Source organism: Haplochromis burtoni, unplaced genomic scaffold (genome assembly GCF_018398535.1).
Source record: "Haplochromis burtoni strain Fernald_Lab_line unplaced genomic scaffold, NCSU_Asbu1 Contig_96, whole genome shotgun sequence".
In the NCBI taxonomy this organism is placed as follows: Eukaryota; Metazoa; Chordata; class Actinopteri; order Cichliformes; family Cichlidae; genus Haplochromis; species Haplochromis burtoni.
The window spans coordinates 712,608-735,503 of NW_024582457.1; the positions used below are offsets into that span (position 1 = coordinate 712,608).

Here is a 22,896-nt window from a genome sequence, read left to right on the forward strand (position 1 = left end):
TCGTCACTGGCTCCCTGTTAAATTAATTTCATTTCTTCTCACATGAATGAGAAATTATCTCAACGGAGCCTCAGTCTCAGAGTGACAGCTTACTTCTTGTTCTAAGAGTATCCAAAAGTGGCACATCATCAGCCATCAGACCCCTCTCCTGTCAAACCAGCTTTTAGTTTAGGTTCAAGAGACAGAACTTAAGTAGGTGCACCTTGCTAGTACCTGGTTAGACACCCCTTTGCCTTCAGCACTGTATTAATTCTCCATGGCAGATTCAAAAGTGCTGGAAACATTCAGCAGAGTTTTCGATACATGCTGATGTGACAGCATCACACAATGATCCTGCAGCAGAAATCAGCCCAGTGGGCATTTTTCTTTTTAGTCTCAGTTTCCTGTTCTTAGGTGAAATGAGTGGCATCCAGTGTGGTCTTCTGCTGCTGTAACCCATCTGCTTTAAGGTTCAACATATTGTTGCAGAAGAAAATGCTCTTCTGCACAACTTGGTTGTGACGAGTGGTTGGGTTATTGTTATTGTCCTAGCAGCTTTAAGAAGTCTGACAATTCTCTGACCACTGGCATCAGCAAGGGATTTTCACCCAGAGATTTGGACCCCCCCTCTGTAAACCCTATGATGGTTGTGTGGGAAGATCCCAGTAGATCCCCAGTAGTACAACAGTTCCCAGTAGAACTATTGTACCTAACATTTAAAGTGCCTTAAGATCTATGCAGAAATAATGTAGGTCAATTGTCCTACATAAAAAAATAAAATGGAATCCACACTTCTGTAAATGACACATTTATTTTCAAGAAATCTTTTAAATATTTGAAAAATTTCAAAGAAACCGCAACAGACACAGTTGGTTTTATATATATATATATATTCAAATAATAACTGCACCTTAATTTTTTTATTTTTATTCCTTTTTAAATACATGTACCTGTTAAAACAATTATTGTTTTATTAAGCGGTGCAGACCCCCAATCTCCTGGTGTGAAAAGGCACTTCACTGTGTGAGAGGAAGTCAGGAAGATGCGGGGCTGGAGCAGCCATCAGGGTTGAATTGTTTAAAAAGCATCATTATACTCATTCATGCAACTTATGGAACAAAAAAACAAAAAAAACAAAAAAAAAAAGCACATCAAAAAACAAAACAAAACAAAAAGTACAGTCAAGCACCCAGTCAGAGGGAAATAAATCTCATGGATAACACGATGTAGTATAAAGCTCTGAAATTTTAAGTAGTGAGTAGAGAAATGTCCTCAGATGTATCTCCCAGCAACTCGTGTAGTTTTATTAGTCGTATTTCTGAGTTCATTCCCACACAAAACCAATGTCTCTTGATTCAGAAAAACAAAGAAAACAGTTCAGTTCGTTTGCCTGTGCTACAGGTTTTAAGTGTTTTTGGTTAGCTACAAATCTCAAAGTGTTACAGCTGAAAATGGAAATGTGCTCCAGTCGCAATATGGCAGTCAGAGGTCTGAGGTGCGGATTTAAGGGCTTCTGTGGTGACGCTGCCTTGCCTCATTGCTGTGACAGAAGGGCATTCCTGTTGGCCTTCATTTTCTCAAGGCGCTTTACTAGGTGGTTGTTGGTCATCTCCATCTCCTCTACCTTATCTAAAGCTGTGCGCAGCTGTGGGTGAGCAGAGGGAGATAACACAGTCAACATTCTGCCACATCAGGTTTGTGCTCTGGGCTAAATCTGATTTAGGTGTTGTTACCTCTCTTTGAATTTTACGTTTTTCTGCTTTAAGTTCGTCCTCGATTTTCTCTGCGTTATCTGCCGCTGCCTTGTACCGGGAGACTTGCCCTTCAAGTCTGTTAATCTGGGGGAGAAAAAAAACAAAAACAAAACCCGGAACGGATTAGTTTCCCATTTTAGCCACAATACCAACTTTTTTACTGAGGTTTCTGATAAACATTTCACTTACATTTTGTTCCATTGTACCCATTTCCTGTTCTGCTTTTGAAAGCTTGAATTTGTATTCACTAATCTGTCTGTTGGCATCTCCTACAGAGAGCAGAGTTTCAACGTTAAAAGAAAAAGGGGTGGTTGCGGTTTAGCTGTCGTGTAAGTCGGGTAGCGAGGTCAACTTACTCTGCATTTCAATAAGGTGCAGGTCTGTACCGTTTTCCATCCTCTCCCCATCTGTGTACGAACTGTCCACCTTTGAGTGTTTCTGTTTCTCCTCCTCCAGCTGATTCTTCAGTTTCCTAATCTGAGCCAAAAGTTCGTCCTTCTCCTCTGCCAACTTCCGTAGCCTGACATCTACAAAACACAAGAAGAGTACATTTAATCAAGCTGAGAACTTTAGTCTTTTCCAAGGAAAAATTAATGAAATGCCTAACTTGCTGTAAACATTCCCACTATATAGGCAACAGGTGGTCCAACTCACCCAGTGGACCCTCTCCTGCAGACTCCAGCACCTGGGCGGCCTCCTGGGAGACCAAAGTGATCCCTGAGGACGGAGACTCGTGGTTGACATCTCCGTTTGGTGTACCATCTGGGATGATGACCAGCCCATGTTTCTGTAGTTAAGGAAAAAAAAGCTAGCTGAAGCCTTGTTCTATTATACTTTTTTTTTTATAGGATACCATCCCGCACAGTGAGTGCTGTGGTTCCAGGATGTAACAGTTAATGATTTGTAGAGGTTTAAACGTGTGGATCGAGACATTCATTCCAATGTTTTACACCCTGACACTGCACAGGCTGCACTAATCCAAGCCTGAAAGCACAAACTGGACTGAAACAACAACTGCTTGATGAGAATAATGATGGCTTCAAACAATGTTCTGCTTGTGTTCTGACAGGTTTTGCAAAACACTTTAATATTATTGCAAAATTTGATACCAGATAACGTCACCCCATCTGGCAGTGGGTAAAGAAACATGACTCTAGTTAAATCTATTGAACTGTTACAACAACACGTCCTAGCAGTGTGCATTCTCATCATCTGAACTCACATTGCTGTTATTGACTGTTGTTTTTTTTTTTTTTAGTTACCATGTTGAGATCCAAGTACTACAGTGATAATGTTTGCATACATTAGGAATTTTATTTAATGAAACGTAGTCAGGGTCAAGAACAAATTCAGCAGTTACCAAAAGTTATGCACAAGTAGGAAGCAGGGGAAAAAACAAAAAAACAACTAATTAAAATAAGTGAAACAGCAAAGAAAGCGGAAAGAAAAACAAAGCGGTGGAAGTAAAAAGTATAACAACAAAACAGCAGGCTTAGTTCCAAGAAGAACAAAAACAACCACAACAAAAATCTTTTGGCCAGCAGCTCTTTCCTGTAACCTTTATTTTTTTTGTCATTCGATTGACCTACCTCTCCTGCTTTGGATTTCCCCTTGATGTCAGCGAGCTCATCTCTGAGCTCATCTCTTTCATTCCTAATGCAATCAAAGTACTCTTTCTGCCTCTCTAGGGCCTGGCCACATGGATGAGAGAAGACAAGAGAGAGGAGAAGAGGCAGAGAAGTTGGATAGACTTTGGATAGACATGCAATGCCACACATGCTGGAACAAGACAGGTACCATGCACAAACATGCACTGTGCATATCGAACAAAGAAGAGGGACGTAATAACAAACAGCACACGAGCAGAGAAGGACAAGGTGACGAGCTTTGAGGGTTAAAGGGAAAGATTAAAAGGAAAGGTAGAGCACAGGGGGTTGAAAGGGCACTGCTTCTGATTCTCACAAAAAAACAACAACTTTACATTAACACGATGCTGACTACATTAACAAATTGACCGATTCACAGATGGAACATGCATCTCATGCTGCAATTTATGGACTTAATGTCTCTTAGAGTTCACATGACCATCCTTCCAGAAATGTTGACCACAGCAGGCTTTAACGCCCTGCCAGTACACTGTTATTGTTAGCTGAGGCCACACAATCAAACTGAAATCTGTTATTTTGACATGCAAAAATCCAAACCGTATGTGAATGGGTTCTGTTATGTACTAATGCCTAAGGGTCTCCATCATGCAGAGACAGCATGAGAGGCAAAAGAGCTGGAGCGGAGAGGGGGACAGAAAACCCCACAGCCATCGATTGCCTCTCATGTTCTGTCAGAGCAAAGGCATGGGACCTCCTACCGCAATCTTTTTGTCCTTCCAGTTTATCGTTTCCTGCAGGTCAAACACCTCTCTGGTGAGGGCATCTAACTTAGTCTGCATTTTCTGGCTCTCCTGGAGTGGTGTTGAGCAGCAACAAGAGGACACAACACAGGACAGGAACAAAACAAGAAAAACTGAATGGAACAAAGAAGTGAAAATGCACATGTATAGAGACAAAAAGACAGACACTGGTGAAACAGTGTGAAAAGACACTAATTAGAGCAGATATAGCTGGAATAGGAATAGATATAGAAATGAATGATTGATAGGATATATGGAATGAGAAGAATTGTCAGAGCAATAGACAGGATCTATGGTAGAGGATCTAGAGGCAGGCCAGTGCCAATCAGTCCTTATCAAGCTAGCGCAGTAGTTTCCGAACATCTTCCGCAGCCAGTACAGACACATCAACACTAGGCTGAAAAAAAAAAGTTTAAGGTTCAACAATACCTCTATAAGCTCATCTCTCTGGCGGATTCCCTCTTTCAGTTCTTCTTGTTTATGCTGGAGAACTGTACATGTGTGTTTTTGTCTTTCTAGATCCTGAAAGCACAGACAGAACATTTTAGCCACAACTCTTCTGTAAAGAGTTTGGGACGTTACAGGTTACCACACGGGAGATTTATCACCTTCGACTTTTCTTCCAGCTCCCTCTTCATCTCTGACATTTGCTCCTCCATCTCCTCTATGACATCCTTGAGTGTGTCCACTTGATAGATGAGGTTGGCTTTGTCGTTGTCCAGCTGTGCATTCGATACCATGGCTTTCTTGTACTTCTCCTCTACCTCTGTGAGTGACTCCTGATAAAGGTTTGCAACATGTTAATACGTAAAAAAATTAATTAATTATTTCACACTCCACCTACATGCAACAGGTGCGTTCTCTGGTATAAGAACAGCTTTTGTAACACATCAAACATGAAATGGCCAAACATGCTACACATGTTTAAGTTTCAGATTAATAAAAAGATATTTAAAATACAAAACTGCTATTAAAAATACTGAATATGTAATTTGGGACTATGTAATGCACAAATGGTGAAAATGATCACACAATAATAAAAATGCCTTCAACCACTTTCAGCAGTGAAATAAGGCAGAAAAAAAACTATGAGTGCACCAGAAAGCAGAAAACCAGTTAAAAGTGCACCAGTTGTATCCAACTATCAAGAACATAAGATTGTTAGTAAACTACTCTTATCAATAAAAACATACAGTTTCCTTCCTTAGAGGACAGGAAGTTGTGGTGAAAGTCAGTGAGCCAGAGGGCCATTGAACCCTGTGCCAAAGAAAGCCTGGGTGGAAGAAATAATTTGAAAGAACGACTGATCTGTCAGCAGGTGGAGCTTTTACTCTTCTTCTTAAGACATTAAAAACCAGCACTAACTGAGGGAGTGTCTTCATTTAAGATCAAAACAGGAAGAGGGAGAAGACCATGCAGGAATAAAGAGTCACTGCGCAATTCTGACTGGTAGCAGGCAAAGAAACAGCTGTGGTGTTAGGAGCTACAGGACAGACTTCAAGGGGTGTGAGTGGGGAGGCAGTGTGAGTTAGTGAAGTCATGCTGCTCCCAGAGGACAAGAGAAGACATGCTGTGAGCTCAAGCCCCTCTACCTTCAGCTCTTTAAGCCCTTGCATGTACCGCCCTTCTACATCCTGAATCTGGTCCTTTAGTTCATAGATATCCTGTAGAGCAGATGGAGGGAATGGTTGGAGTGAACTGGGGCATCAGAGAGGTCGGGGAGTATAAAAGGGAGAGACAACAAAGCACCCGTGCTGCCATGTCAAACAGTCCAGCTGACATACAGATGCCCACTTAGAGACAGACAGTGTCATGGGCACATGTCCCATCCAGTCCTCCCATGCACACACACAGAAAACTGGTTAAAGCAGACACAAAGAACAGCAGGAGGGCAGCAGAGGCAACGCTCCAGAAGGAATATGTGTTTACATAAAAGGCTCAAAAACACAATAATCAAACATCCAAAATCAAATTGGAATTTCGTGTGCTAACTTCTAATCAGTTATTCACTAATTATTATAGAAAAGTGACACCGTGTGTATTTGAACTTCTTACCCTAAGTTCACTCAGACTGGTGTCGGGGTCGTAGGCGCTGCTGGTGTCTGTGCTACCTCGACGTGATGAGGTACCACCCAGTGATGCCAGGGTGGCTGCCGAGAGGCCTGGGGTGGCACACCGGGAGGATGGCTGAGGACATAAAGTACCCCAAACCCCAGTGAGAAAAACAAACGCAGCACAGCATGATGCAAAGCAATCATCTGATACTACATGGCTCTTGAGTAATCCTGTTCTATTCAAATCCACCTGAAAGAGAAACCAGCTCAGACTCCCAAACGGCTGTTTGTATACACTAGGTTACTTTTATTCCCATTTTTTTGTGCTTGCATGTAATTACAGAAAATTAATTCCCAGTGGAATTTGATTTATTGACGACTCAGACATTACATTTAATTTTTTTAAATTAACTTTGTGATGAGGAGTGCAATAGTTGCAACCAGAAACAGAAATGTGTCTGGTGTCATTCTGCTCTCCACATTCCTTTGTATAATTGTACTATAGTTGTACTATAGTTGTACTATAGTTGTACTATAGTTGTACTATAGTTGTACTATAGTTGTACTATAGTTGTGTACACACACACACACACACACACACACACCCTTTCTTAGCGCTACCTGGTGAAGCTGTATGTGCGATCTGAAATGAAACACTTGCTAACCCTGCCTCGCGTTGATGCGAGATAACATGATAATAACACAGTGAGGGTGACACGCATCCTGGCACCTGTATGCTCTACCCAGGATGCACCCTTGCCTAAACCAAACAAAAGCCTCTCTAACAGTGAGAAATGATCAGATGGAGATCATCTTCTGGTGTGCGCTACATGTCTGAAAAGCAACAATATTCCGACCTCTTATCCCCAAGACTGTCCAAAACTGTCCTTTGAGGACATCTGTTATAGCAACCTCTGCATGACTCAAACAGGATGTACAGAAGTCTTGTGCGATCCCTCAAATCTCTATAGGTGTAGCAAAATATGTAAATAGGTGTAGCAATTTATCAAAACGTAGCAAAATTGAAATTCAAACCAAACAATTATGGATGGCTGTAGACACTCACTGTTGTACCCGTACTTATTTTGGTGATGTTTTGAACCAATCAAATTTGGATTCATTACTCCATAAAACATGTTGCCACTGATTTTTGGTTCGGTTCTTGTAACCTGGCACACCTCAGGCTTTTCTCCCTGTTCCCCTTACTAAACAACAGCTTCTTGACAGCCACACTTCTGCTGCGAACCATTTCTGAGGCTTTAGTGAACAGTACATCAGATGGGTCTTTCAGGTCCTGTGTCAGGTCTATGCCCTATTTCTTAACGACCTCTAAGGTCTGTCTTCTTCACTTGTTCCATTTTCTGCCTGTCAAACTTTTAAATTAGGGCATTTTTCACAGTTTCAACTAAGAAAAAGGGAACAAATGATTTGTTTTTACTTCAGGCTGCTGGCAAGACGTCTGTTATGTGTAGAAATAATACTGGTTATTATGTGTTTCTTTTTTTAAAATACCTGAATGATTCATAGGTCAGTGTTAACTAGCTTAAAAATTATTTTGCACAGTATCCCCAAAACACCATCATTGGAGATCATTTAATTCTTTGCTTAAGAAGAGAAAGAAAAAAAAAAAAGGTAATGGCACTTACTCGACTATAATCTGAATACTGCTTGTCACATTTTTCATCCAGCTGCAAAGCAAGCAAGAAAAAACCCATCAGTTTAGTTCATATTCATGCAATAAATTAGGAACATACAACCTGTATGGTCAAGCTTGAAGCCGTTTCCTCATCTGTAAAAGCAGTTTACAAGTTAATATGAGTTAGGTAAAAGTGCTGCATGTTCACAAAAACTACAGAGCTGACAGCTGATCAAGACACCAATACATTAGATACCCAGAAGTCCATGCTGCAATCACAACCACTGAAGTGGCCCACAGCACCCTACTATCAATAACAGATTAATTTCCACACAAAAACAAACAAAACAAGAAAATATGAATGAGTTTTAAATACCAAATATAATTTTTAATCGTGCGTAAGCTACTTCTGTCATTTTTATTTGTAAGTAATTTGTGTTAGACTCCATTCCCAAGCACACCGTCTGGAACTTTGTTCAGTCACTTACAGCATCCAAATCTGGAATACTCAAATCATCAAGGTCAGACACAATACTGCCTCTTCGGTTGGAGCGGCTGAAATAATCAGCGGCCGACTCACTAATGTCCAAGAGGTCAGAAGACTACTTACAACAGGCGCAGGATGAAGAGAGAGAGAGAGAGAGAGAGAGAAGAAAGAGGCAGAGACTGGATAAGAGAGGGCCACTGAGTAAAACACGAGACAGGATAAGTACACATGAGTATTACATTATTGATGCCCAGTACAATACAATTAAAAAAGCAAAAGCGCTTAAGTTTACTGCCACATCAACTACCCCATTACTACAGCTCACCCCACTGTCCCTCCTGCCTCTGCTACCGCGTTCCTGGGACACACTGCTGACAGTGTCATCATCTGAGGAAGACTGACACAAATACGCACACAGACAAACGTCACAAAATGAGGAATCACTGTACTTTTATACAGCAAACAGCAACTGACAGAATTCCAAGTCTTTGTCTTAAATAGAATTGATTTACTTTAAAGCAGCAGTAAGAAACCTAATTCAATTTTATGCATTTAGGATAATTATCTCAGATGCATCAGCTGGACCCAAGTTAAACCTTGCTACAACTTCTCAGCCTGCACAGAACTGTTCACACACTTGTCACACAAAGTCTGTCAAAAATGCTTTCCTGAAACGGTGAGAGGAGGTGAGGAGGAGGCTGTTAGCAGTAGGTTTTTGGGTGCTCTCATGCAGACTGGCGGTGGTTTTAAGGTGCTCACCACAGGGCTGCTACGAGTGGAGCTGGCTCCAGAGGAGTACCAGCTGTATTCAGAGGGCTGTGGATGGGATGAGGAGGAGGACAGGATCAGCATGGAGCCAGACATCACACTAATGGCATAACAGTAAACTGCTGTGGGATGACAATGCAAAAATAACGTGGTTCGACAAACAGAAGACTTACAGCTCTTGAACTGTAGCCTGAGCCGTAAAGGCCAGCGTCGTCGCAAATAGAGGCCTGAGGGTACACGTGGGAGACAACGTAGGACTCAGCAAAACACGAGAGCACACATAAATCTATGACGCACTAGCTAAACAGACTCTCTTTTAGCCATGCAATAAACAAATACTTGGTTTTCCAACTTCAGCTTGGTTTCAGTGCTCCACATCAGAAGCCTTGGCTTCACACAGACTTCTGTCTTATCTAACCGAAGCACAAATCTCTGCCCACAGATAAGTGCGCAGAGTCCAGGAGCTAAATATAAGCAGACCCAGCCACACTGGGCATCCAATCTCATGTACGTGGCTGTGACAGAGGGGGGAGGTCTGCCTCTGAAGGCAACTAGAAGCGTGCAGAGATGCTGGCCACTTAGAGAACAAAAACTGACCGTGCTGTAGCTGCGAGACAGCCCTGTGCCAGTGGTGCAGGATGAGGAAGTGGTGGCCTGTTGGAGAGGAAAGGAGCAGGGAAAGGTCACCTTAGAGGACAGAGGCAGACCATTGTGGAAAAGTGAGGCGGTGAGAGAATAAAGAGAAGCAGCGAGTGGAAACAGGACGAATGTTTTGCTGAACCTAACACATTTAGGACTTTGAGCTCAAAGTGTGATAAGACATGACATGTCCATTTAAATAACACCCTGGTCATAGTAATTTACATGAATTCAAATGATTTTAAGAAGTGTGGGTATAAAGTTCTGAGCAACACTATGCGCCAACTGGTATGTTTCTCTCTACCCTGATTATTATGACACACAAACAATGCCCCTTATTACAAATATCTAACAAATATGTAACACATAAAAACTCCACTAAACGACACCATGCAGACAGGAATAGTCAGCTTCAGCTGGCTCCATTTTCAGTGAGTGTCTGTCAACTAAAAGTTGCACAGCAAAGGACCAACCCGATAGGTAGAGGTGGAGAGAAGAGGTGGTGGTTTGGTCTTTGTTAGGCTGGTGTAGTTCCTCTGATCGTGGTACAGCCCAGTCTGGAAGGATATAACCACCAACAGAAATTTCATCCTCTGGTGTGTGTTTTATTAACACTTCTTGATCTATGCGCCACTTCACACAGTGATGACAAGTAAAGGGTAAAGTCAGCTGCCAAGAAAATACCACTGCAAGCCACCACAATGACTCTACACCATCTCCATGCTTGAGATCACAGCCAAGACAACAACACTGACCAGAAGGTCTTTTTTTGAGGGCCGGGATGAAGCCTTCTTATGGCTATGCAGATCATTGTACACAGAACTCTGTTCAACACAGAAAAACAATGCAAAGAGAAAGAAAATGCAGCTGTAATGGGAAACAGGAACTTCAAGAAAAAGAAAGTTATAAAGAATGGCAAACACCTAAGTTTCATACAGTGGAGCGTGAACTCTTGAGCGCAGAGCTAGTAGAGATGCCATCAGACTGAGGAGGAGAGACCACAGAATTATGATCGGATAAAGATTAAACAACAGAAACAACCAAACAAAAAAGAACATCTGCGATGCTGTTAGGTCAACTTCTACAAATGCATGCATATGTTTGGTGTACTGGACATATAACTGTGTTTTGAAAAAGATTTTGGTAATGCTGTACTGTACTCCCTGCTATTCTTACACAGTTTAGAATCTGTGACTTTGTTTCTTTGTCTGCCAACTCATGCTGTACGACCAGAAACTGAGCAACCAAACTTGACACGCACACTGCCACTCAGGCCCCACAAGGTTCTTTATCCATTTCAGATATGATGTTGTCATTATATAACCTGGCAACCGCCTAACAATGGGCATTTATGTGCCTATAACACCTTTTAAAAGCATTGCATCGTTTGTATTTATGACAAAATCCTCTCTCTAGATAGATATCTATCTATCTGCAAAACTTCACTTATGTGTGATATATTATGAGGCCATCAGGGTGCCTGTCAACAATCTAGGAAAACTACTAAAATTACGTATAACCGTAACATGACATTATATTGCCCTTATATTACCTACAACACCTCAGGAAAGCACTGTATCACTTTTATTTCACAGCCAAGACCACAAGCAGGGCAAACAATACAGTACTATGAGCATATACTAGTGGGTAGAAATATACCATTATGATATCTAAGAACCAGTGTCAATGTGCATGCATTTCCAGCACAAAGAAAAAAAGAATTTAAAAGCTGAAAAATGTCACACCAAGTTTTCTTATGAATGAATCAGAATCATAAAGCCAGGCATTCAGAAAATACCATGGTGCAAACTGCACTGAAAAGGCATTTCAAGATTAGTAGATGAGAAACTTCAACAAAAAAGGTAACTACTCTAAAACAGTTACCATCTAGGAGTTAGATCTGCTTGCAAAAATAAGGTTAGGTGAATCTACTATTTAGCCTTCAAACTACTCTCACATATATGCACAGAGAACAAACCAAGGTATCTTTTCTACGGGAACTGGATCGACTCTTAGACCCCAAGTCACATATTCCTGATGACGACGACTTAGAATAAAAAACATTTTAAAAAAAAGATAAGCAGGGAATTTCTCAGAGAAAACTAAAGCAACAGTCAATACTGTCAAAATAAAACTCAGTTCACCCGAATCTTAAGATATATAACAACTGGTTTCCACACAAGAGCAACGGCTTTCACACATTAGTGTGCCCCTATGAGTGTGCAGTCTTAATAAACCTGGCAGGGGTGTATTATGTACGCACCCTGTAGCTGCGGACTGACGTGACATCATCATCCAGCCCCTGTTAATGTGGAAATATGGAGTCACAGTAGAAAAGCAGATAGAGAGAGACACACATGAGTGATGAGAGATTAACTGTATGCCTAAAGGGGAAATAAGAAAAGGAAATAGAGGGAGACAAAGAGGAAGTATGTAGGGGAGATACAGACCCGCTGATGACGGCTGCTGGATCTACTACTACTAGAGGCTCTGGCTTTTTCTGCGTCAGCCTAGATTCAGGAAGGAAAGTTGGAGTGAAAGCAGAGAGATCACTGGAACACTTGGTTGCTGTGCAAAGCCCGAGCCATTCAAAAAAACCTCTGCGTGTTTATCACCAAATGGGTGTCATAAACATTTGCAAATGTTAGCCTTTTCAAGCAAAACGGCAGGATTAATGATAAACTAGACATGCTAATATATTACAAACCTTTGTCTCATTAAACAGAACACAGTGAAAACCTCTTTTCTGCATCAACACACCAACACAGATTAATTTCATGCAGAAGTAGTTCATAAACATTTAAGACACTATCATTTCTTAAGTAGCTGGAGGAGTACAGCTAACGGTCCAAACCGCCTCCTTACATACAGACTCACCCACTCTAAATAAAGTCAAAGGCCAAAGCCTGCTCTCCAAATACACAGTCACAGATTATGGTGTCTCCAAAGCAAATACACTGTTGAGGCATATTTCCACAGTGAGGTACATAGTAGTCAGCAAGTCAAGTGTAGCTAAATTGTCAGGGTTGACTGGGACTCAGTCCCACACAACAGGCTGTGTTAGTGGAAATGGAAGCAACAACACTGCCTCACTGGCCTACCATCCACTGGTGGATCTGACCCCATTTTCTGCTGCTACTGCTGGATGAGCGGTAAGAAAGCTGGGCAGAGGGAGGAAATGCCAGGAAAAACATACAATCATATTTCATTCAAAACTGCTGAAACGGAAAAACTGGGTGACATTTAAACCAGGAATAGAAGATTTTTTTTGTTGATTTGTGGACATGCAGCACTTTCATTTTTTTTCTTTCCATGGGTATATTTCTGTATGTGAACTGTCACTGTAGACTTTCTTTTATGCTATAAAGCCAACAGCTTGTAGATCGTCTGCTGTGGATGCAGATGAGCACTTTGCAAACAGGAGGTAGCGACAAAACATTAAAATGTGATTAGCAGAAAGAAAACAAGACCAAATCTCATAGTAAAATTACAAAACATTTGTGCTAACAGACACAGCAGTAAATCAGAGTACCTGATGGCCTGAATTACGGTCCGAGTATCTTTGCCTATCAGGTCCACTTACCTCTTTCTGTTGTCGTTCAAGTTCCCTCATTCGAATGTCTCTTGCCTCAGCCCGAGCCGCCCTCTTTGCTGCCAGCCTCGCCTCTGCCTGTAACACACAACATGAACACACCTGTCAATCTCAAATGGAAACTTATAAAAGGTATAAAAGAGACAGCAGAGCGCTGCAATAAAAATAATCACACTGTAGAATTTACATGAGTATGTTTGGATATTGAACCGTTTCCTGTAAAAGAGAAGGCATCTGGCAGACGTGGGTTGATTTCATTTCTTCACACTCGCTTGAAGGTCGTGCTGTCACATAAGATGAAGCCCTGCTTAGTTTTAACAACACATCAACAATAACAAATCACCAAAAACGACCTAGTTTATGGATCTACCAGGATGATAAAGACAAATTAGTGCTTATTTAAAAAAGAAAATTATAATAAAGATAGATTTGTTTTTATTTCACAAACACTGCTTTAATCACACAGTAGAGACCACTCAATGTAACTGTAAAATGATCTGCTCTGTAAATACCTTATTCTTAAGCAATATCAAAGATTTCTCTATTGAACTTTTTTGTTTTGCCTCGACAAAAATAACATTAATATTCGCTGATTTTGTTGTTGTTGTTTCTAAACTCAAATATTCCTACAGGTGCTAAAACGTCTGTCTTTTTACGGTATGGAAACTTTGCAGAGTCCATATTACATTGTGGACCAGCTTCCTCTGTGCCACAGCTCCTGTTGAGTGCTTGGGATGCCTCATCCCCACCAACATGTGCTAACCATTAGCTTCAGGAGGGCTAATTTAAAGCCCTCACAAGGGGAGATGCCGATAGCGCACAAATAAACTGAGAAGCAGAGCAAATAGAAAAAAAACAAACAAACAAAAAAACAACATGAGTCAGCCTGAAAACAATTTCACAATATCCAAGTGACCCTGAAGCACAAAACAGCTATAAATAAAAGCTAACCTGAATACCAAAACTCCTCTTTTATTGCACAATTTGTTGTGGCGAGTCAGATTATAAACAGGAGATAATTTTACAGAGCATGGAGGCTAATGTGAGCAACCCCTTCACAGCTCCGATTAGACACAGGTGACTATGTAGCCTAGCCTTTCATTGGGTACTGAATACGGCATACCAAACATGCTCTGAAACTAAACATGCCACAAACAGAGAATGGCAAACTTGTTCGTGAAACTAAGCTCTTTATCTCTAGCTAAAAGGCAGTCCATAAATACTGGGGGTAGTGAGTACAGTATCTCACTGCAGACAAACACTGTCAGCATTCCAGCAATTTCTTATCTCCACTGCCAGAATCGAACGCCTGTGGACATACGCTATTCCCGTTTCAATAATAGCCTGAAGCGCACAAACACAATTTAACAATCTTGTTTAGCAGATGAATTATCATTTAATCCTAACAACAAATACAAGCTAGAGATGTTCATATCCAGACATGTTTTAATAGATTAGTATCAGCTAAAATACATTAACCAAACTCTGATCTTGTCCTTGCTACATTTCCAACTAAAGCCTGCCAGTGTTCTCTTCTTAAAAGACATTAGGGATCAACACTGCAAGCAGTTCACTGCTCTGTGACTGAAAACCAGAGTGCCACTGTGAAAAATTATTTGGTCACAGAAGTGACTCAACTCACACTCAGGCTGGCAAAATTAGTTAAGTTCCAACAAAAACAAACCCATTAGTAGGGCTGGGCTATATCATACCGTTCACGGTAATACCGGTGTAATTTTGGGCAACGATAGGAAAATGAAATATCGCGATAGAATATGGGTAAAACGCGCATGCGCAGTGCCTTTGTTTACATACGCACACGGCGGCGACGCAGAATGAGAAGAGCGAAAGTGGATCGTTGAATGAAACGGATGAAGCAGAAGGGGTTTGTAAAAATGCTGCAACTTCAGTGATGTGGAACTGGTTTAGCTTTCGTCCGTCAGATACACAACAAAGCACTATTTTTAGTAGAGCATCCTAGCGGGCCGTGTTGTTTGGAAAATACGGCACACTTAAAATCAATCCTTTGATTTTTCTGAAAATCGACAGTGCCCCTTATAATCCTGTGTGCCTTATGCATGAATTCTGGTTGTATTTACTGACCTCGAAACGATTTTATGTGGTACACGGCGCTCGAAAATCTGTCAAATGTTTTAGTACGACTTTGCTAAGCTACGAACCCGCACCACTTGATGGATTGTTGGAGCATTACGGCTATATTAGGCAGGCGCCTCGCGGAGTGATACATACTGTGCTGTGCTTCAACATAATATTACCGTATTGTGTGTATATGACCTCTTTTTAAGTTTTGTAGATATTATACATGGTTATGCTGAGGATATGTCGGCCAATTTCCACTGGAAATGCCTTTTGGTTAAACTGTCAGCAAGGAATTTGCATTTGCACTGTTACATTTTTATATAACTTTAATGCTCATAAAAAACAGCTGCTTGTTTAAGTGAAAATACATTGATGGGGTTTTTTGCACTAATAAAGTTGTGGAGTTGTAAAGCATGTTGTCTAGTGTCAATTATATCGTCAGTCAAATCGTTATCGCAAATTTTCAAATGTATATCGTGATAAATATTTTTGGTCATATCGTCCTGCTCTACCCATTAGTCCTCCTTTCTCTTTGCTCATTAGGAAAGATGCACCACTGACTGACATCTACAAATAAGATGACATTTACCAATGGAAGAGGCTGATGTTTCTATCTTCCGTTTCACACCAGTGTTCAAAGAGAGAGTGATAAATACAGAGTTCTTTGTTACCCCCACACAAATGGAAAAGGGAAAAGAGAGAGAGAAAAGAAACCCCAAACAAACCAAAACACACACCCCTAAACACACACAAAAAAACCCAATAAATAAACTAAATTAGCAACAGCAAGAGCAGACAGTTTTTTATTTTCAACATTGTTATCAGGCCAGACCTTCACAATTGGCACAACCATACTAATTAGCAAAGATAAGTACCTGTTAGTCGGTGTTGACTTTCACTTTCACTGTTTAAAATGACAACATCATTGGCTAAATATTAACCTCAACTCCAAATTAAGCCCTGTTATTGCCTGGTTTCTGTCACTCCTGCAGCCTGTACAAAGACTCATAGCGATGTAGAGGGAGCAATGAGTAGACAGCAACTAGACAGTCTAACACCACAGTATCAAGAGTTAATTTTGATTAATAATAGTTTACCAACTTCATGAGCATATAATAGCAAATCCAATATTTTGAGCAAGTCGCTCATGAAAAATAAGTTGTGGTTTGGATGTTCAGTTTTATTTGGGGATATATGTGGTAGCCATGTTTTTGCCAGAACAGACGTTTGACCTATGGTAAACTTAATATCCTGCACTGTGATCTGTACAAGGTGAAAAAGGAAGTAAAGTTGCAAGTGTGTAAGAGAGACCAAATGAGAAAGCAAATGAGATGGCTGGCCGTGTGCTCTGCACCTGTTGATCTGTCTGACAGTATGACCTGCTCTGCACAGCAGCACAGCTGAGCTTCTCTGTCTGTCCTATCTATAGACTGGCCCATCCAGCCTTGCTCTCTGACTGCCACATCATGGGCCTGAGAAGGTAACCCGAGCAGTAGAAGTTCGCCATTAAACACTCCTCCTACACTTGAGGCAATAAGATTAATCCACCATATGGGGATATTCACCAAAATTCAAGTAATAAGAAATGTAACAGATGACTCCTTTTCCTCTGTTTTATGTCAAAGTAAAGTGACTTGAGTGTTGGGAATAGTGTTGAGAAAACACTTCAAGACATCTGAGCTCTCTGAAAATGTGAAACTTATTAAAAAAAAAGAGAGCAGATTAATCGGTACACGATCTATAAAATGCCACTGTAAAACCTGAAGCAAAACACACACTGTACAAGAAGTTAATGTAAAAGTCAAAGTTATTGTAAAATTAAAAATAAGTATGTGGAATGAGGAATCTGTATTCAAGGTTACTGTAATTAAACCCCAATTCTCTGCAAAATAAAAAAAACAAAAAACTTTCAGTCTGTAATAACTGGAAAATGTCAGGCTGTGAGAAACTGACCAATAACTTTTTAATCACCTACAATTCTGAAGAATAAATTCAGCAGTAAATGCTGAAATTTATGTAATATTAATATTTAGATAACATACTGTACATTATCGCAATCTGAAATGAAACAGTCAATATCGAGCTTTTTTTAAATTGACCTTTATTTATGCAACAATCTACTAAACAAGATTGTTATGTTGTGTTTGTGCGCTCCATAGGAGACTCAATGCCACATTTACAAGAGAGGTCTGTTTGAGCTTGTTTTAACTCCAGTGGAAATAATTATGATAGCTGATTAGTATGTCCTCTATACTAGTCCTGTAAATAGCAAACCACCAGGTCTCGGCTCTCTTTGAATTATACTCAACCAGTCCTTGAAAATGCTAACTCCTCTATGTCTTACTTTTAGAAATCCAAATAATAATTGTTAAAAACTGGTTTTAATGGGGATAGGAGTGGTAGTGATTGTATCCCAGCAGCCATCCAAACGCATATGAACACAGACTGTAATAGGTGCTTTGTTCTTTGAACTCTTAACACTCCTAACCATATAAGGAAAGTTGTACACTTTCCATTGCAACAGCGACTTGGTGATATCACAAATGAAATCAAATGGACTATGAACTATAGTTTGTGCACAGACACTCCTCTCTCTACATCAAAAAAGACATGCATGGCTTTGTTCAAATAGTTGACTCCTTAGATCCCTATCTGAGGGACAACACCTATGAGGTGATAATCTAATTCTAATACTTGTCCCCTGCTTGATTTGTAAGCTGCCAGTATTCCAAAGATTGAGTGCCCAGTAATGTAAGGGGCCTCAGAACTAGTCTGGTGATGGTGCAGGCTCAAATTCACAGTCACTCTCAGTCGGGGACTGTGCCAAGACTTTAGACTGGTCGACTTTTGGCTCTCCTGACCACAAGGTAGGAGCTGCAGAGGTTTAAGAATCTGGGCAGCTGGTGACGTGAAACAAGTTAGACACTGACCCCTTGAACTCCCTAAACAGTCTAATCTCTGGTTAGCAGCACAAAGAGAATGAGACTTAGGACCTGACTGGGAGGGTTGGATGACTCATGTTTCTATGATGAGCCTGTGTAACTATAAAGAGAGCAAATGGAGCCTTGTGCTTAGAGTTCAAGAATGAGGAACTGCACCGCTTTCGATCATCAAAGACTTCGCTCTTAAAGGTCAATATAAACATCAACTAAAGGCTGATATTTATCGTTAGGTTTAAGCTTTTAAAGGCAAGAAATTATCTGATTTAGCCTAAATTTTACAGGAAAAAAACCTGCAGAATCACTATTACATGCAAATATGAATTTAAAGATCCCTTTAAAAACTATTTAAAACAATACAACAAGAACCAAAAACAATATTTGCTTTTTCTGCTGTTATCCACAATATTGTGGAGAAAAGTGAAGGAATGAAAGGCTTGTAGTGGAACAAAATGGAATAATCCCAGGGCATGTTGTTACAAGCCAGGCAGCTTTTTTCTTTGCCTGCGTTTTTCCTTCGTGAACAAAAACACTACAAGTGAAGTCAACCTCTGTGGACTCCAAAACAGCCGTCTTCACTTGCTTCACAACTTAACTAGCAAAACACAAACATCAATATCTAAATATAGATATGAAGGTTTTTGATAATGCAACTTTGAGCACCACACTTCAAATTAACATCAGTCGCCCTGCAGTCTTCGTACACCTCTCTAATTCAATGTGCTGTTAAACTAAACTGATAGCTAACCTAGTCTGAAACCTGATAGATTGCATACAAGTTCTGCTGAGTAGCCTTTGGTCTCAACTTTCAACCAGTTTTTCAAAAAACAACACTGGAACATCAGTAAGGTCAACCAGGTTACTCCAAACCTGGGCTCTAAAATTGTTAGCTCAATTTCCAAATGGTGTAAAAGCTATTGGTAAATACTTTCCACAATCTCTCAGGCCAAAAGATAATTAACATTTTTAATTCTTTTTGTTTGAATTCACACAAATGTAAGTAAAAAAAATACTTCTGTCTTCTTGAAATGTTTCACATTGATGAAAAATCATTACGATGACCTGAGTTTTTTCTTTGGTTTAAGTAATTGCAATGATAGAATAAGGGTTACAAAAAGTAAGTAGACACATGCATTTACATTATAAAGCTTAGGCAAAAGATTTAATCGCCATGTTCAGTTTAAAAGGGCTCTCACAAACCATAATGCTGCTTAGGCAAGCATATGAGTACTGACAATGCTCTTAAGAAACTACTTGGTACTACAACTGGTAGTTTTAAAAAGTGATGGTTCTGTTGCCCGGGTTAGCCACCCTTAAATTGACAAATCAGTCTTCTGTCTATACTTGAAGCCCCCATTATCTCAACGAGGATAAACAAGAACATTTGAGCTGAATAAAAATCAGATTTGCATTGATTCAGATTGCATAAGGGGAACCTTTTATGGAGAAAGCATCCCAGGTTCATTGCAGTAAGCTTCAAAATTAATGTAGGTGATGAATGACCTTACCTCACGAGCAATGCTACTCAGCGCTTCATCCTCTGCTGAGAACCGATCTTTTAGAGGAGCACGCTTTCTACCAGTGCCTTGTGTCCCCATGTTAGTACTGGAACTCATACTGCGTAAGCCCAGGAGATGGAAACGTGTGTTAATTCCTGGAGGAACAAAAGCAGATAAAAATAATTTCAACAAGTCAATAAACAAAGTCAAATGATAGAATAATTAGACATATGCCTTTTGGTTGTGTTTCACTGTGTATGCTTTCTGCACTCCCAACTCAGACACTTCATATCTCTTATTTTCACTCCTGCAAAAACAGACCCTTGTATGGCACCCACAAGGGCTTTGGATAAACACTTGTGACTGACATGAACCAGCTTTAATGTGACATGCATATAGAAGGAGCTCTGGTAGCTCTGGTAGCTTAAATCAGCCAGAGATACCAATCCAAAACGCAGCATGATAAAGTGTACAGAATGAATAACACAATTAATTAAAAAAAAAAAAAATCTACAAACAATACCTGTCCACTGATTAAGCTTGCATTTTAAGTTGATGTAATGGGTATTCCACATGCGTTGATAGACATAAGAGTAATATTAGAGTTAACATTATCACTAGACAAAAGCCCACTGTGGATGGCTGGTACAGACACGGGGGGGAAAACGCCTAGTTTAGGATCCGGCTGAGTCAGAGGATCCAAGTGAGACATGAGCACTCCATGCAGACGTTTGATGAGCTAAACCGCGTAGGTCCAAGAGTCAAACGCACTAGTCACAGACGCTGCAGGCAACTTAACGAATACTGATCCTTGACAAAGAATAGGGTGATTAGCCACCCATCATTAATCAGCTGGGTTAAGTTACCACCCACTAATAAAGCTGGAATTACCCCCTGTCATATAAGCAAAATAACGGCCTCAGCTGGGTTAGAACAAAAGTAATGCAATGAAGTGAGGCAATGTGTTGCTCCTTAGCGTTAGCTACCAGCGTTAACTACTGTTAGCTAGCTTTTTGCTGAGCTAACTGGGAGTGCTAACTAGCATTTCGTCGTTCCCGAATTCATATTTGAAAAGTTCCCTTATTAGGTTCTCATTGAGCTTTCAGCCCAGCTAACGCTCTAGAAAACGAGAACTATTTAGACGTGTCCATCCCCCGGCAATGACCCCCACCCCCCAGTCCCGAAGACCTACCTAAAGCTAGTTCACTTGTTTAGCTGGGTAGTTAGCTTGGATAGCCAGTGGGGCTAACCTCGACTCTCCAGAGACAGACAGGGCAAACTGGCACTGATCCTCCAGTCATATTTCCCAGCCCCCCAAAAACAATACCTCACCTTCGCGACACCTTTAAATAACCCGCGATACTGTCGAGGTGTTATCCCTTGTCTCCTGGAGTTTCAGGGGTGAGCCATTCGGGTTCTCTTCAGAGATTGTTAGTGTTTTTGTCCGCAGTGACAGCTGTCATCAGTCCGCCTTTCCACCGCTCCTCACTGCCCTCCTTACCCAGTTTCCACACACACTGGTTGGTTCCAAAGGACCCGGATGTTGGAAAAAATTAGGGTGTGATGCTGCGTTCACGTCCCGCAAGAATAATCAGAATCTTAACTTTTTTTCAAACTGATGCAGACCTTCTAGTTTTTGTATTACCATATAATAATTTTAGGCGATAAAAACATTTCTTTCTTTAAACGAGAAATAAATCAACCCTCTTGTATTGTTATTAATATATAAATATCCCTTTGTATTGGACAGTTTCTTGCTTTGATGAGCAGACTTTGTTAAGCTTGCTCACAAATGATTATATGATATCTGTAAAGCTTGTATCTTTTACCCATATTTAAGTACAGTATAAATTTAATGTAGTTGAAAATGTAGTGTAGAATATATTGTATGTAGACTTTTGCCAAAATATTATCTTATTCAAAAAATGCCATCCAGTACATGTTATTATTTTATATTATTATTATTATTATTTCTTTTTTATGCAATGTTATATTTTTTATTTCAGCATTTACTTTTTTTCCTTGTCAGGAGTTTAGTTTGGCCTTATTGATGGGCCTCAGGGGTCCAGACCCACGCACTAAAGACTGTGTACCCCTTCATTGGATTTCTACTGATATGCTTCAACTGTAAGTTCCATTAATTCATAGAAGTTGCGAATAAAAACAAACAAAAAAACACCCTCCATATCAGTTAATAATATTTTAGTGCTTCTGCAGCAATCATGTAACCATCATGACTGAGGAGGTCATGCTGGTAACCTTCATGTTCCTTTGAAACTAAACAGAGGTCATTCATCAGCTGGTTCAGCTATATTGTATGAATGTAATTAATAGAACAAACCGAATACTCCAATGAACTTGGATGTCCGTCCAATAGCATATGGTGTGCCACCAAAGCTGCAGAGGTTACCTAGGAAGGTCAAAGGGCACTGTAGTCACGGCTACATAGTTTGTCCACATGAGGGCAGTAATGTATAACGATTTGTTCTGCATTATGTAAAAATGCAGTGCTGTATGGAGTTACTCCATACTTTCCTAATTGTATGATGTGGATGCAAACATTTATGTCGTTTAATTTAAATGCTGAAGTTACCTGTTTAACAAAATATAGATGGCAGTCTGACAGTGCCAAAAAACCCCCCAAAAACAAAACTTACACAAGGGCAGTGACCTAATATTTATATGTGTATGCATGAGAACAGTGCAGAAAACTAGTGTCTTATTAGCAACAACTCCAATAATATATGCAAACAAAGTACTGTTTATCTCTCTTTGTGTTTTTAGAGCACTTGAACACCTGTAAGGGATTTTCACGCAGAGAACCTGTGTGGGAATTTCCTGACTGACACCCATAACACAAGTTACACGAACTCACACACACACACACACACACACACACACACACACACACACACACGTATTCTTATTTTCCCTCATTACAGGAAGCTAATACTAATGACTGTTTTGTCCCTGATCGCCTCTCTCTGTTTGCTGCCGTGCAGACAGGGTTTACTGGAGTCTTAACCCAAAGACAACATCAGC

At 40.3% G+C, this 22,896-nt stretch overlaps 1 protein-coding gene across 13 annotated transcripts; it reads right to left on the reverse strand.

The window, feature by feature from the left end:
* Positions 1-74: 74 nt before the first annotated feature.
* lrrfip2 (leucine rich repeat (in FLII) interacting protein 2) lies at positions 75-21,388 on the reverse strand. 13 transcript variants are annotated; one of them, XM_005927098.3, is made up of 27 exons: positions 21,187-21,388; positions 19,864-20,009; positions 13,308-13,394; positions 12,826-12,885; positions 12,175-12,234; positions 11,988-12,026; positions 11,703-11,771; positions 10,661-10,708; positions 10,480-10,548; positions 10,198-10,281; positions 9,683-9,739; positions 9,259-9,312; positions 9,077-9,133; positions 8,643-8,714; positions 8,319-8,432; positions 7,841-7,882; positions 6,196-6,327; positions 5,733-5,804; positions 4,749-4,919; positions 4,570-4,662; positions 4,099-4,191; positions 3,323-3,424; positions 2,388-2,520; positions 2,090-2,260; positions 1,923-2,002; positions 1,713-1,817; positions 75-1,624 (listed from the first exon to the last, which is right to left on the reverse strand). In XM_005927098.3, exons 2-27 carry the CDS (start codon positions 19,969-19,971, stop codon positions 1,514-1,516), a joined length of 2,283 nt encoding a protein of 760 aa, XP_005927160.1. In that variant the 5' UTR covers positions 19,972-20,009; positions 21,187-21,388; the 3' UTR covers positions 75-1,513. The 13 variants fall into 13 exon arrangements, with proteins under 13 accessions (XP_005927160.1, XP_005927161.1, XP_014190602.1 ...); XM_005927099.3 differs by lacking the exon at positions 11,703-11,771 and having other exon boundaries at positions 76-1,624; XM_014335116.2 differs by lacking the exon at positions 9,259-9,312 and having other exon boundaries at positions 76-1,624.
* Between the last annotated feature and the right edge of the window lie 1,508 nt (positions 21,389-22,896).

Coding starts and splice junctions, on each gene's coding strand:
- lrrfip2 (XM_005927098.3), bottom strand. CDS start 19,971: ATGAGTTCCAGTACTAACATGGGGACACAAGGCACTGGTAGAAAGCGT. Junction 11,772..11,987: donor CGTCAGTCCGCAGCTACAGG/GTGCGTACATAA, acceptor TTTTATTCTAAG/TCGTCGTCATCAGGAATATG. Junction 4,663..4,748: donor AGCTGGAAGAAAAGTCGAAG/GTGATAAATCTC, acceptor CTGTGCTTTCAG/GATCTAGAAAGACAAAAACA.